This window comes from Amphiprion ocellaris, chromosome 8, assembly GCF_022539595.1.
Source record: "Amphiprion ocellaris isolate individual 3 ecotype Okinawa chromosome 8, ASM2253959v1, whole genome shotgun sequence".
In the NCBI taxonomy this organism is placed as follows: Eukaryota; Metazoa; Chordata; class Actinopteri; family Pomacentridae; genus Amphiprion; species Amphiprion ocellaris.
Window position 1 is genome coordinate 23,958,519 of NC_072773.1, and position 14,726 is coordinate 23,973,244.

Below are 14,726 nucleotides of genomic sequence, written 5' to 3' on the forward strand. Positions count from 1 at the left end.
CTGTAAAGCTCATCAATCCAGAGCATGAACTTAAACAGAGCATAGCTACACAATTTTCATTTGTATTGACTGGCCCACCAAAGGGTCTGTGAGTTGAAGGAGATGAAATATACAAAACTTTCACAAATTCAAAAAGTAAAGAAAATTGTGAACTTCATTCATGAATTTCACTAGTCACAAAAACTGCAGGATGAATGATTTCTGAGAAACCACAGAAAAAAAAAGAATGAATGTCAAAATAGCTTGCACCCTGTTCACCATCAGTGTCAGTTCATGTCAACCATGATAAAGACAGAGAAGACGGATCAGACATCCAGCCTCTCCTACCTGTTTCCAGAGGAACTTGTCTTCCTGGTTGATCTGCCAGGTGGTGACCACATGTATGATGGACAGCACTGCTCCACTCAGCACCGCCGCTCTCATCCTCACAGGCAGCAGAGTGTAGATGATGTAGATGAAGAACACGGACCACCAGATGCCCTCTGAAGCACTCCTGGGAGCCACCATGAGCACCCCGAACACCTGTACCGACACCAAGACTCCAATCACCAGGTAACTGACCATCCACATGTAGTCCTGGTGGAAGCCGTTGCGGTTACACACTACCATAAGAGCCATGAAGAGTGCCATCGCCACCGACAGGGCTGAAGAATAGGCCACGTGAGGGGCGGCGTGGACACAGTGGAAGGTTAACATGATGCCGCACACGATCACAAGTACCCCCATGAGCATGGTCAAGGAGCTCTGGTTCAGCCTAAAGAAGTAACGCTGGTATAGGCGCTCCAGTTTGCGGGACTGGAATTTTTTTGACTGGAATACTCGCACCACCCTGAGCCAGCAGTCCGCAGCCGTCACCACCCCTCCTGCTCCGTTGGGACCATCGTCGCCCATGTCGCCACTTCCTCCATTGCATCCCCCTTTCCTCCCTTTCAACTCCCCATCCTCAAAGCCCAAGTCAACTGATTTCAGCCCCACCCCTTCCCCAGGAGCCCCTCCCCTTTTGCCATAGTGGTCCTCCTGCCATCCGCAACGGACGCCGAAGTTGCCCCCGCCTCCCACAGCCCCTGCCACCCCTCCGCGGTGGTGCTGATGGAGGGGGGCTCCAGAAGGGGGTTCCATAGCATCTGGGTCCCGCAGACAGCTCATGTAACGCGGGTTGCAGAGAGATGAGCCTCCCTTCCGTTTGGACTTCTTGCCATTGCGCTCCCCCCACGCAGTCTTGCGGTCGTCCACTCTGGCAACTAGGAAACCACTGAACCAGGACATTCTGTGTGAGCAGAGAGAGGAACGGTCAGTACAGAAATCAGCCACAGTACTGATCGCAAGTTGGACGAACCAAACACCATTTCCTCCACGATCCACTTGTAGGACTTGTTGACTCACCTGTTGGGGTTCTGGTACATGTCCCAGCCCTGTCCCTTGCAGCCGGTTCACTCATTTATCCCGTGGACAAAATTTTGAAGAAGTGAGGAGGGGTTTGTAGAAGCCACACTGCAGGGCCGCAGGGTGGGAGTGACTGAATGGGGGTCAGATGGCGCACAAAGCTCCAGATGTTTGTGCCAGAGCGGCTGATCAGCAACCAAGGTTAATAAGAAGACCAGTCTCGACTGCCAGGCCTATCTCCACGGCTTCTGCTGGGTCTAGGGGAAAAATCAAACACACACAATGGATTGTAGGGTGACAAACAGGAAAAGGTGACGCACAAATAGATTTGTCATCAAGTCATGGCAGTAAACGCCATGCATGTACATCAGGTGAGACACATCACAACGTAATAATATCGCAAATGTCTTATATAATCTCCATTTGATGCTAATATGTGTATTAATGAACTGCCCTGACTCACATTTAGCTCTTTAAGTAGCTCGTTAGGAAAAAGCTTCTTTGTCCCAAAATTGACAAGAAATGAACTACATCACATTGTCAACAAAATGCACATAAATCTAATTTCCTGGATAACCAGACACACTTGAGATCGTCTGGAAACTGAGGCAAATTCTTAGGATAAGAGCTACTTCCAAAACTATGGTGGGGGTTAAGAGAGAGGCAGGGGAGGGTTGGATTTAAAATATCATGTAGGTCTGGGTTTTTTAAGGTGAACCAGCACTTGCTCAATTTGACCCCGATGCAAAAACACATCCTCTGGTAAAAACACAACAGCATTTTGGAGTCCGCTGGTCTGGAAAACACATAGAGACTCCTTTAAGCTCTGTTTATAATCACAATCAATGATACACAGACGACTAAAAAATAATGTCACTGGACAACAGGACACTGTCAAGACATAATGGTATATACAGCATAACAGAATCTGGAGCCCTGCAGGATTAAATCAAAAGTTGTTTGAAAATCACTCGAAAATCAAGCCACCGATGTTTTCCTTTTAGCTTCACATAACTTACATACAACATATAGACATTTATGTAATTATAACAGTCTGGCTGCTCTTTGAGCAACACGGTCAATTAAATTATCATAATAATCCTCTGTCTTTTAGTCAAGCTCTGCCTGGAAATAACTATAAGACATCACAGTCTGTCTTCAATGTGACAAAAGATATAGATTGTTTACACAAAAGCCGCCGATGTATACATGAGCATTGTTGTGTGTAATAGTTTATATTAATGTTTCTATCTGTTATGCTTTGGTATGAGGCATGTGAATATTGCTTGTTGTCTCTTGCTGCTGCATGTAAGGTAAGCAGTGTCTTCCATCTAGTAGCAGATCCATGTTTAATTACATTACAGTTTGTCATATTTCTAGTATCAGTTACATTTATTCAGTCAGGCTGGGCTGCAGACTTCATTACTAGTGTCCCAGTAATGCCTGCCTTCATGTTCCCTTACAAGAGAATGACCCTGATAAGCTCCACACAGGCAGGCATACAGGTTTTATAAGACAAAAACAGCACCATTATGAAATCAGGAATACGAATCTGCAAATAATTTGTTATTGAGAGAGAAAATTTCAGATGTCCCCATATGTCAGGCAACACTGTAGCAGAAAATATCTGAAATATTCCATTAATGGTCTCCATGGATTTAATATGGCCATTTCTGTGATGTTGTATTGTGGGTTTGTGCTGACCTGGTCACATTTTAATGTGTTTGTATCTGTTGTGATATCACCACAATAGTCCTACAGCGCCTTTATTATAGTAAATATAATAATAACAGCGAGCCAGTGCAATCATTCGTGTTTAAGTACTGTTCGTTGTCGTCCTGATTGAATTAGAAAACGTTCACATATGCCTCAGCAACCAGCTGATCTTACCAGGCCTCCAGGCGCCCTGAGCTCCACGGTGCGGGGAGGAAACAAACGCAGCGCAGCCGCTTCTGCTGCCGCCGCCGCCTCCTCGACCGGCATTTTCACCGGAGAGGCGTGCTATGTTGCTGAAGCAAAAATAGCATTTCCTCGCTATATCTTGCCTGCATGCGCCTTCTCTGGCACGTATCCGTAAAGAGCCTCCTCTCTGGCAGCGGATCGACAAGATTCAAGGAGAACCAGCCGTCCCCCCTCCTACACTCACACACCTCCCCTCCCCTCCCCTCCCCTCCCCTCTCCTCCCACCTCCACCTCCCCGGCTGCGTCCCTCGCTCCCCTGTACAAGGTCGACCAGCTCATACCCATTTGCAAACGCCGCGGAGCTGCCAGCCGCTCGGCGTGTGTGTGTTTGCACGGTGCCTTGGCTGTACTCTCCGGTTTCCCCTCCACCACCTCCACTAGCGCTAGGAGAGGGGTGGGGAAGCGGGGAAGGGTTAAGGAGAAGGCGGGGGGTGACCGATTATTCCTGAGGGGCATTTTTTAAAAAATATACATACCGGACGCTGGCCACAAACAGCGCGCATCAAGTCATTCATTATGGGCTGGACATGTCCAGGGCTGTGCATGCATCGCCCTCCCTCTCTCTGGATCACTTGTCATCCAGATGATACAGATGCAAAAAAAATAGACCACGCATTTAAAGGGATGATTCAAAATACATGCTACGCCTTGAATGGGCTTCTTTTGCATTATCTTCGGCTCTGTTTTGATCATGTGCGGATGATATGTTTGCGATCCGGCGTATAATTGCCATGCACGGGCAGGCCGTGTGTGAGGGCCCGCATTCAAACGGCGTAGGCTCCTTGTTACATAACACCATGGCCTATGTGACAACCATAGCGGTGACTATAAAACCGCGTCCCGTAGCTCAAGTTAGGACACAAACACGCCTCTGCCAGCGATTTATTTTATTTCATTTTAATTTTTAAACAGATGTCTTTCAGTCTGCAGCAAAATAAGACAGAATCGGTGTATTGACAAACGTGAGGCTTGGGTAAATAAACAGAAATAAACACGTTTACTGCTGCTGCTGCACATTCCTCAGCATCAGTCAAGAGGATGAAGACCAGCGACGGGCAATGCGTTAAAATCGCCTCACATCTCAGCGAATATGGTGGGGTATAAATAGAGGCGTTTGAGTTTGAAGTTGTTGTGTCATTAAAAATATCTGCGGCTGGTGGGAGTGATTGGTGTGAGCAGCCTGTGAATGTAGCCTGTTAACACCCCTCAGGACTGTCAGCTGTACCAAGAAACAGAAACGCACCGTGATGCAGCTCATCCTTCTCTTTCCCCCCCTCCTCTAACGCACACAGCAGATATGTTGTTATTGGCCGCCAGTGGAAAACATGTACTGACCGTGTATCCTTTGCCACCACCACCACCAATGTGAAGCGGAGGCCTCACAGCAACTGTCGCCAGCTATGTCATTCACTCCGGCACAAATGGAGCACTGACGGAGAGGCGGCACGGGCGTCTGCGGCTCAGTTCAACAGCGTTTGAGACGTTTGGGTGACGGGAGAACATATCTTATATATGTCGGCCTGCAAGTGTGCAGCAGTCAAGAAAAGACGGACTCACCGAGATCATCTTCTGCTTCTATTCCCCGACAGGACCGCGGCAGACAATCCGATTCGGCGTGCGTGTCGGTCGCAGCGGCCAGGGTGGAGGAGCATTTGTAGCCTAGCTGTCCAAGGATGGTCCGGTTAAATTGGTCACCCTGTGGTGGATCTCCTCCTGCCGTCTTCTCTCTCTCCACTCCCCTGCCTCTCCTCCCCCTGACCCTCTCGGCTCCAAGCACCACTATCAAGATATAGGAAGTGCAAACGTTTCACATCCGGTTACCGATTTCAGAATAAAACGCTGACGGCCAGCAACAGCAATACAAAAATGCTCCATGTCTTGCATTTAAGACAGGGGTGTCAAACTCACTTTAGTTCAGGACAATTTGATCTCTAGTGGGCCGGACCAGCTATATCAGAACATAAAAACCTATAAATAACCACAACTCCAAATTTTCCTTTGTTTTAATGCAAAAAAAAAGCAAATTCTGAAAATGTTCACATTTAAGGATTTTTTTTTTTTACAAAACATTATGAACAACCTGAAATTTTTAAAGAAAATTAAGTTCAGTTTCAACAATATTATGCCTCAGTTTATCATTTACACATTGCAGCTTACAGATCACAGAGTATCTACGAAGGCACAAAACATTTAGTCATCTGGAACTGAACAATGTAGTATTCTGCTTTTTGATAAAACAACAAAAGTCAGACAAAAAAACCCCCAACAAAAACAAGACAAAATATTACAAAAATGAGACACAAAATGACAAAAACGAGACACAAGCGAGACAAAAATGAAACAAAACGACAAAAATGAGAAGACGACAAAAGCATGAGACAATCAACAAAAGTCAGAAAAAAGACAAAAAACACAAAAATGATAAAATATTACAAAAACGAGGCACAAAGTGACAAAAGAACAATGAGCAGTCAGGTATTTTACGTAATGATCAAAACAACTTGTCATGGTCTAGAAATTATTTTAAATTTATAGTTTTACAAATTTACAATTTGCAGTAAATGTCTATTGTTTTTACACTTAACAAAGTCGTCCCGTGGGCCGGACTGGAACCGCTGGTGGGCCAGTTTTGGTCCACGGGCTGCATGTTTGACACCCCTGATTTAAGATGTCACTTAAGTCAACGGAATATGAAAAAAATAAAAAGTCAAAAGAAACAAGAAGTTTCCATAGACATGTCATTCTATTGTTTGTTAGCAGCTAGCAGTAGCTTAGCTTAAGTTAGCAATTAGCAAAAAAATAAAAGTAGAAACACAGAACACAACAGTGCAAAAGTATTCTATGTAAAGTAAAAGTCTTGTATTTAATATGTCACTTGAGTCACAGAAAAAAAACAATGAAACGAAAACAACATATTTCTGTCAATCTCCTGTTTGTTAGCAGCTAGCAGTAGTTTAGCTTAAATTACCAGCAATAATGGTAAGAGGAGAAAAGAGGTAAAAGTAGCAACACAACAATATAAACCGCAACATAAGAGTCTTGCATTTTAAAAGTCGTTTAAGTTAAACGTGAAAAGAGGAGTTTCATACACATATAAATCTGTTTCCATTATAAGCTAGCAGTAGCTTAGCTTAAGTTACCTGCAATAATGGAAAAACAAGCAATACAACAGTATAAAAACGCTACGTTTTAAGCACAGGTCTTGCATTTAAGATGTCCCTTCAGTCAAATGAGTATGAAAATAGTCAAAAAGTCAAAAGAAACATGAAGTTCCACAGACATGTCAGTCCATTGTCTGCTAGTAGCTTGCAGTAGCTTAGATTAAGGTACAAGCAAAAGTGGAAAAAGTCCCAAAGAAATAAAACAACAAACACAGAATACAGCGGTGCAAAAACACCTCATGTCAAGTAAAAGTCTTGAATTTAAATATGTCACTGAGTCATAGAAAAAATTTAATAAATTCCATATACATGTCAGTATGCTGTTTGTTAGCAGCTAGCAGTAGCCTAGGTGCTGTTAGTTAGCAGCTAACTGTAGCTTGGCTTAAGTGACCAGCAATAATGGAAAAAGTAGCAATGCAACAATATAAAAATGCCGTATATCACATATGAATCCATGCAATAAAATTGTCATTTAAGTCAAAGTGAAAGTTGCATAAAAGGGGAGTTAAGCTCCATAGACATGTCAGTTTGTTGCCTGCTAGCCGTAGCTTAGCTTAATTTACCAGCACCAGTAGGAAAAATAGCAAAGCAGTAAAAGTAGCAATACAAGAATCTAAAAATGTACCATTTCAAGTAAAAAGCCTTGCATTTAAAATGTTGCTTAAGTCAAACAAACATGAAAAGAGGAGTTAAACTCTGAACACATCAAAAAATATATAAGTAAAATTGAAACATATTTTGAGCGGTGACAAAGATGTCAAATAACCTTGGTTAAAAATAATCATTTAATCTATAGAAAAGCTGAAATTAGATTGCTAAAAATTGCCTTTAACACTAATAGACACACGAAAATGACAGTAAATTATGCAGGTATCTCAACCTATTTTTGCTTTATCTCAAACGATTGCATCAACTGCATGCTGTTGCACTGCTTGTGTCGTTTCATGCAATCGCCTTGACTTTTCTGCTGTTATTTGACATCACGGTCCTCTCAGCTCCGGTTTGCTGCGGTGTAACTTTTGCTGTTTTGACGCAGCTCCGCTCCACCAGGCGCGCCGCTGCTCTCACCACTCTCATTCCCACTTCAGTAACTCGGCACTCCCTCTAGAGGTGAAGCCGAGTCTGCAGCAAGCCCTGCCAGTCAAAGTCCTCCAGCTGTGATCTCCAGCATGTCCCACAGGGAACAAATTGTGTTGAGGAGAAGGGTAAAGACAGCCTAAATATTCTAGTTTATTACTTTATAGTGTTTATCTATTGCCTAAAGCTGACACACTGCAGATAATCAGTGATCAGCTTGTGGGAGAAAGTTTTTGGTATGAAGCCTGTGCGGGCTCAGAGGATCAGTTTGGCCCATTTCTGTATACAAGAATGTAGGTTTAGTTTCAGAAGAGGGGAGAATACATTAATTTTAATTTCCTTGGTTTACATATTTACATAAATGTTGTATTTAATGTAGGTATATACAGATTACAAATTATTTATGCAAAATTGCTGAATTATCACTATACTTTTTATGCTTAAAACCTAATAAACTCTTGATCCATAGTAACTTACAATATGATAAAGAAATACTGTCTTTGCATCTTCAAAAAACAAACAGCAAAGGAGGGTTTACCAGAGATTCTTAACATACAGTTTGTGCATTTGGCCTCATATAAGCAAGGAACACATCTGACTAAATGACACTTTCTGAAGTAGTTTTAATGCAGCAAACTCCTTACTCGAGAGTATGTTTTATCAGAAAATATGACTTATTTTACTTTATTATATTTGCAAATTTGTTGAACTACATTCATTCTGTGTGCCTAAAATTAATATGCACATTGTGTCCTGGAATAAACGGGATGCAAATAGTGCTGTAAAGAGTGCACATTTACTTCTTTTGTTTTTTTGATACAAGTAACAATACTTCAACAAGACTGCACTTTTCAGTGACTACGTTACTGAATTGCATGTAACTGATATTCGGTAGCATCTTCTTTAGAGGATATATTTGGCAAAATATATTTCAGTTGATAAATTAATTAATCAACCAGGAGAAGATGTGCAAAGGATTTTGCTGTAGATTTCCAGTAAAGAAACTGCTGTCTTTCTTTTCCTTAAAAGTAAGAACAAAGTAATTCATATGCTGCTACACAACCTGCCTTTAATGAATAAATCAAACTGAATTCCATAAAAGGGTCTTGTCTGCATACATTATAAAGTACATCTTTGTTTAGGTTGTATGTTATATCAAAAATAAATAAAAAACCTGTAATTCAATACCTTTGCATAAATTCGGAATAAGGTTAAACCATATAATCATATTGAATTCCTGGAAATTAACATGGCCTAGTATCTGAGGAAATATCCACTGATTTATTGTCAGTATCTAAACCAAATCAGACATGACACAGCTGTTTACAAAAGCTAAAACATGATTCAGCTGTAAGCACTAAACAAGCAGAAATGAACAGGTTACAGTGGAAAAACTTAACTTGCCAAAAGGTCAATTATTTGCAAGATCTATTAATTCAGTTTCTGCTGCAGAGGTGATTCTGGCCTGAGACCATTTGTTCTGGACACTCAGGTGGAGAGACGTGCTGAGCTGTCAACCCATCACCATCAGGTGGTGACTGGCAGAAGTCCCTGTATGGAAGAAGTTTATCTGCCATCTCTGTGAGAAGTTTTTGCAGGTTCCAGAGGAAGGACATGGAGTCCTAATGGACCCATGTCAAACCCCCCACTGTGCAAGCAGCCAGACACAGCTGTGGCCAAAACATGTTGGTGTCAGTCAACCCAAGAACCTGCTGTGGAAAGAGTGGTGGTTAGGGAGGCTGTCAAGCTGAAGAAGGAGGCATTTAGGGTCTAGTTGGATGAGGGCAGTCCTGATAAGTACTGGCAGCAAAATCCAGAACATTTCAGTAGTTTGGAGAAGATACTGAAAATGACTTTCATTTGGCCTCAAACAGGTGCTGGAGGACTGTCTGCCACCTTATCAGGAGTCAGAGAAGCTTCACCCATGGTGCTGACAAAGGTGGAGAAACCTCAAAGAAGAACATCATTGGAAGGTAGAAGGAATGCTGTCAGGAACCCTTAAACCTGAGAGATACACCTCCCTCACAGGAGATAGGGTCAGAGTCTTCTGGGTATCAGGTCTAGCTCTATAGTGAAACGCACTTAAGTAGTTATTAACCTCTGCACTGGCTGCTTTAGGTTCTGGATGTTGTGGGACTGATGTGCCCCTGCAATGTTGTATGGACCTCAGTGACAATGTCTTTGGAGTGGCAGTCCTTTAAGTAAGGGGACTGGAAGGCAAACTGTTGCAGTGTCTAATGTCACAGTAAAAATAGAAAATAAGAAAGAAAATAGAATCAAGGTGAAAGAGTTTAATACATACATCAAGGTCTCATTCATGTATGGGGAGAGAAGGAATCATTAGATTGGCAGAAAGCAAAGCAAAATAGGAAAATTACAGAGCAAGCATCAAAACTCTGCAAAACCAGAATAAAATATGTTTTGTTTTATTGCACTTCCAGTTCACACTGGACAGGGGGCTCTGTATTAAAGAAACAAATGTATTCTGTGTCTGAACAGCAAGCTATTGGGTGTCGGAGCAATAAAAATTGTGTTGGAAATCAAGTCTAGTTAGAATCCGTCATGTAGGAAGTGACATGTTACGTCCCCATCTTTGTGAGGGTAAAGGGAAGCAACATGAAAACCAATTTTGACTTAGCCAAGCTGTTAATTGCTAAAATAAACAATGGTCAAAGAAGGCAAAACTGCAGAGGGAATGGGACTGGTGGGTGTTGCTAAATCAATGAAAGAAATAAAACCAAATGAAACCTAACAACACCACTGTGATACTATCCTACAAAAAATTATAAAATCACAGAAATTAGCTATATATCCTACCCAAGCTGAAATGGCAGCAACATCCTCTGCACCTAGCTTGTCCTGAGACGTTATAAAGGAGAGACTCACCACTTAGATAATCCTCAACAGAAAACTATGGAAGAAGTCTTCAACCATAAACAATATATAAAATGTGGATATAACCTCTGGTCTCAAAGTGACACCAATGCAAAATTACCTTAAACCTCGGAGACTGGTAGGCTGGAGCCCATCCCAGCTGGCTTAGGGCAAAGGTAGAGGACAGGTTGTCAGTCAATCACAGGGCTACACATAGAGACAAACAAGCACACTCACATTCACACCTACGGACAATTTAGAATCACGAGTTAACCTCAGCATGTTTTTGGACTGTGGGAGGAAGTCAGAGAACCCAGTGAAAATACACGCATGTACAGTCAGAACATGCAAACTCCATGCAGAAAGATCCAAGGCCCTTGAAGGGATGCGAAGCAGGGATCTTCTAGCTGTCAGGTGATGATGCCTGCCACCAAGCTACTGTGCAGCCTGGGGACAGTTCTCTGGTTAGAAAAAGAAGTCTGATTGTATAAAAAAATAGGAGAAAATTACTGTAGTTCTCCCTTTACTTAAGTGTTGCCTAAGTAAACATTTTTCTAATGTATTTGTGGCATCAGTCGCTAGCTTCAAACCCCCTTTAAGCATGATGTTTGATGTTTTTGTAAATTATGGTCGTATTTAGAGGAAAATAGATAATAAAGCAGGGCATGTTTTAGGGTGTGGCTACCTTACGAATGATAGGTCACTACCATATTGCCTTGCATATTATTGTTACACTACAAAATAACCTACTGTGACTGTAGTGACTTATAGATCAACTGTATCAGTACCACAGTCTATGTCCAGTGCTAGTACACACCCCAACAGAATCAAAAAAAGTTGGCACCATAAATAAAAAACACAGAGACAAATAGCACCATAGCAGCCTGCTCACATCCCAGTATAACAGCCCTGAATGATGTCTTAAGTTTCTTTCAGTAAGGTGGCATCAGCAGGCTGAGCATTCTGATTGGGCTCGTAGTCACAGGACTGCACAGCCTCATTTGCCTGAAAACACATGGGGTAGCATTGGCCAGGGGCATTACACCTCTCCCACTTAAGAGAATAACCAACAGGTTGTTGTATAAAGACAAAGCACCATCCTCCTACCTACAATCTGGTGCGATCAGAGTCCATCACATGAGCCTTTCATTGTGATTATGCATTTAGGACAACAAAAAAATGCTGTCCAGCACAGTCAGGAAGCAGGGTGCAGTTGTGAGGTGGTATTGATTAAGAACATAACAGACATAAGAAGTAGACCTCTCAAAACGAGACATGTTTGACCCAAAGGACTGTATGCAGTCCATGGTTCCACCACGCTGAGTGCCAGACCAAGTGTCAACATTAAGGGTATCTCTACTCCCATATACTGTAAGCAATTCCAGAATAATCCCAGCTAAATATAGATCTCTTTTAGCTCAAGAAGCTTGATTCTTCACACAAATACAGTTTATGTGATATATTTATGCATCACACAAACTGTATTGACTTAAGATGCACAATTGATTGTGCATATTGTGATAAAATAAAATGCAAAAGTCAATTACCATGTTGAGCAGTAAGGCTTTTGACTGTTATGGCACCTAACAATCATCCCTCTGTCCTTCTAATACATATGATACAATCCTGTGATACGTGTTCCACCTAAAATCTACTGATTAAATGGCTCCAGAGTAGTGATAAGTTTGGAGTCGGCAATGTCAGGGTTGTAGAACTAAGCCCTGCCTAGAGACCTTTGTTGGACTTTAATGTAGGTTAAATACATATGTTGAGATTTTAACAGACATATTTTAACTTATTGCAGTTGAAATTAAGTTGAAACAATGGTAAAGTGTGAATTAAGTGTCTTAAACACTCTCCCTTTTGAGCCACATTTAACTCATTTTTGGCCTAAATGTCTACATACGTGTTGACACTGAACTTATCCTATGTCACACAGGAAACACATACCAGAGGGTTATATTGCCTTTAGTGGAAGGGCAGAGGGACAACTGTTAAGCACTGTGACAGTCCAGAGGCCCACATATTGTGCTGGAAGACTACGATTAGACAGACAATCATTGATAAGGACCTGGATGGTGTTGGACACGTCCCGACCTGAGCTCCAAAAGAACCATAAATCCAAAAGTCCATAAGAAACTGTTGAATATGAGCTGATTCCAGGAACTCTTGCCTCAGTTTAGGGTTCTACCAACACTCCTATACTTCACATAAACTCACCCACACCTCTCAAAACTGAACTGAACTACACTGAAATGACTGAAATAATCTGACACAATCATTTTTAGAACCAGTGTTTCTGTCTGAATTCAGAAAATTGGGTTTGCCATATCAGGATGTATTAGAAATACTTTTTCCTGTTCTTGATTTTGGTGGCTCAGTTATTAGCACCGTCGACTCACAGCTAGAAGATCCCTGGTTTGCGTCCCGGGATCTTCTGTGTGTAGTCTGCATGTTTTCCCTGTGCAGCGTGGGTTTTCAGCAGGTTCTCTGGCTTCCTCCAACAATCCAAAAATGTGCTGAGGTTAATTGGCGATTCTAAGTTGTCTGTTGGCGTGTATGTGAGCGTGCTTGGTTGTATGTCTCTATGTGGCCCTGGGATAGACTGGGATAAACTCCATCCGGGTTGTATTTAACCTGATATAAATAATGACATTGAATTGATGTATATGTTTCTCTTCTGTCATGTGTGACATTGTAATGAGGGAGTTAACCTATCTGGACAATCCTTCTAATTTGTTTAGGAAAATGATGGATGGATATTTAAATTTAAATGCATTTTCTTAATGTCAACTACATTATTTTCAAAAAAAGTAAGAAATTTGTTGTTAATTCACTTGTCTATCTGTTGTCTGTGTGTGCGATTTGATGGTTTCACTGGGTGCATTTTGGGGCCACCAAAATCCTAAGGCCGGCCCTGGCAGTGAAGAAATAATGGAGCCTCAAGGAACCTTTTGGGGTTCCTTACCATTGCCACTGTGGAGAAATCTTTTGAGTTCAAAATGTTTCTTTGAGGAATCACTCAGAAAGGCTTTGCAAGGAACCATTTTGTGGTTCCAAAAAAGGTGCTGTAAAATGCTGTATATGATTCTAAATTAAGTTTAGAGACTGCAGTAAGGTGGGCATGGACCTTGGTATTAATTAAGAGCTTCATAATTCAATGATAAATAACACTAAAATATTTGCTCAGTGATGAAAAAGTTTCCCACTTATTTTATATCGAACTACAATAAAGCATTATAATACTGTCAACCTGGCCATTCCTTTACCAGATTATGAACCATCTGATTACATTATACAGGGTAGACCATAAATTTCCATACATAGGAAAAATAAACATTTTATGTTGGGCAACCATTTTTATTTATATAATGTGCTCTATATGATTACCATTGCTTCGAAGACACATATTAATACGTGTTTTCCACTGTTGATGAACTTGCATTAGCACAGCTGAAGTTATGCTTGTAATGGTGTTGGTGATACGTTCCTTGAGATGATTTATGTCTCGTATCTTCACTTGATACCCCATGGCCTTCAAGTGCCCCTAAACATAGCGTGAAACGCATCTTCTAGGGTTTCTGAGACATAAAAAAATATACATGATACATTTTCCTATGTATGGAAAGTTATGGCCCACCCTGTATACATGTTGACATATTAGTGTATTATAATAAAGCTAAGTTTTAAATGTTAAAATAAACTAAACAATGTGTACAGGCAGGTGTAATCTGTCATTAGGTCTACACCTAACTCAACAAAAGAATCATCCAGGACCCCTTTTGAGTTGTTGGAGGTTCTTCCAGGAAAAAGAATCAAGAGGCTCTCAAGATACCTGCTCCACTAGTGGTGTACCTCAGTTCCAGGTGTGTTGTACTTCCTGAAAAGATTGAAAAATGTAAATTTCCCCTGGAGTGGGGAGAAATAAAGAACTTTATCTTATCTTATCTTATCTTAAATTATTCACCAAATCCACATTTTTTGATAAACTATGACTTCAGAGGTGCCCTTTTTGAAGGGTCCACGTTTATTTGACTGTGGTTTCAGGTATTTGAATGCGTCTTTAACAAACGAAAATGACGCACAAACAAGAGGAGGTACAGCGTTTGGACAAAGCAGCACACTTATTAATGAAGAACCGTGTGTGTGTTGAGTGTGTGAGTCGGTGTGAACAGATTTGGGTGTGAGTGAAGTGAACCCTGACACCCCCGGCGGAGCCTCACACTTAGTACGGACCTGTTCGGTTCGCGAGCGACGACGCTTTAACGG

The 14,726-nt window shown here is 41.6% G+C and overlaps 1 protein-coding gene across 1 annotated transcript in view; it reads right to left on the reverse strand.

Moving 5' to 3' along the window:
• LOC111567033 (adenylate cyclase type 6-like) overlaps positions 1-5,112 on the reverse strand; it is a 43,180-nt gene extending 38,068 nt beyond the window's left edge. The window contains exons 1-3 of the mRNA XM_023267881.3: positions 4,903-5,112; positions 1,384-1,640; positions 328-1,267 (exon numbers count right to left, since the gene is read on the reverse strand). Of these exons, the coding sequence (XP_023123649.2) occupies positions 328-1,267; positions 1,384-1,403 (960 nt within the window). The 5' untranslated portion in view covers positions 1,404-1,640; positions 4,903-5,112. The remainder of the gene's footprint in view (positions 1-327; positions 1,268-1,383; positions 1,641-4,902) is intronic.
• Between the last annotated feature and the right edge of the window lie 9,614 nt (positions 5,113-14,726).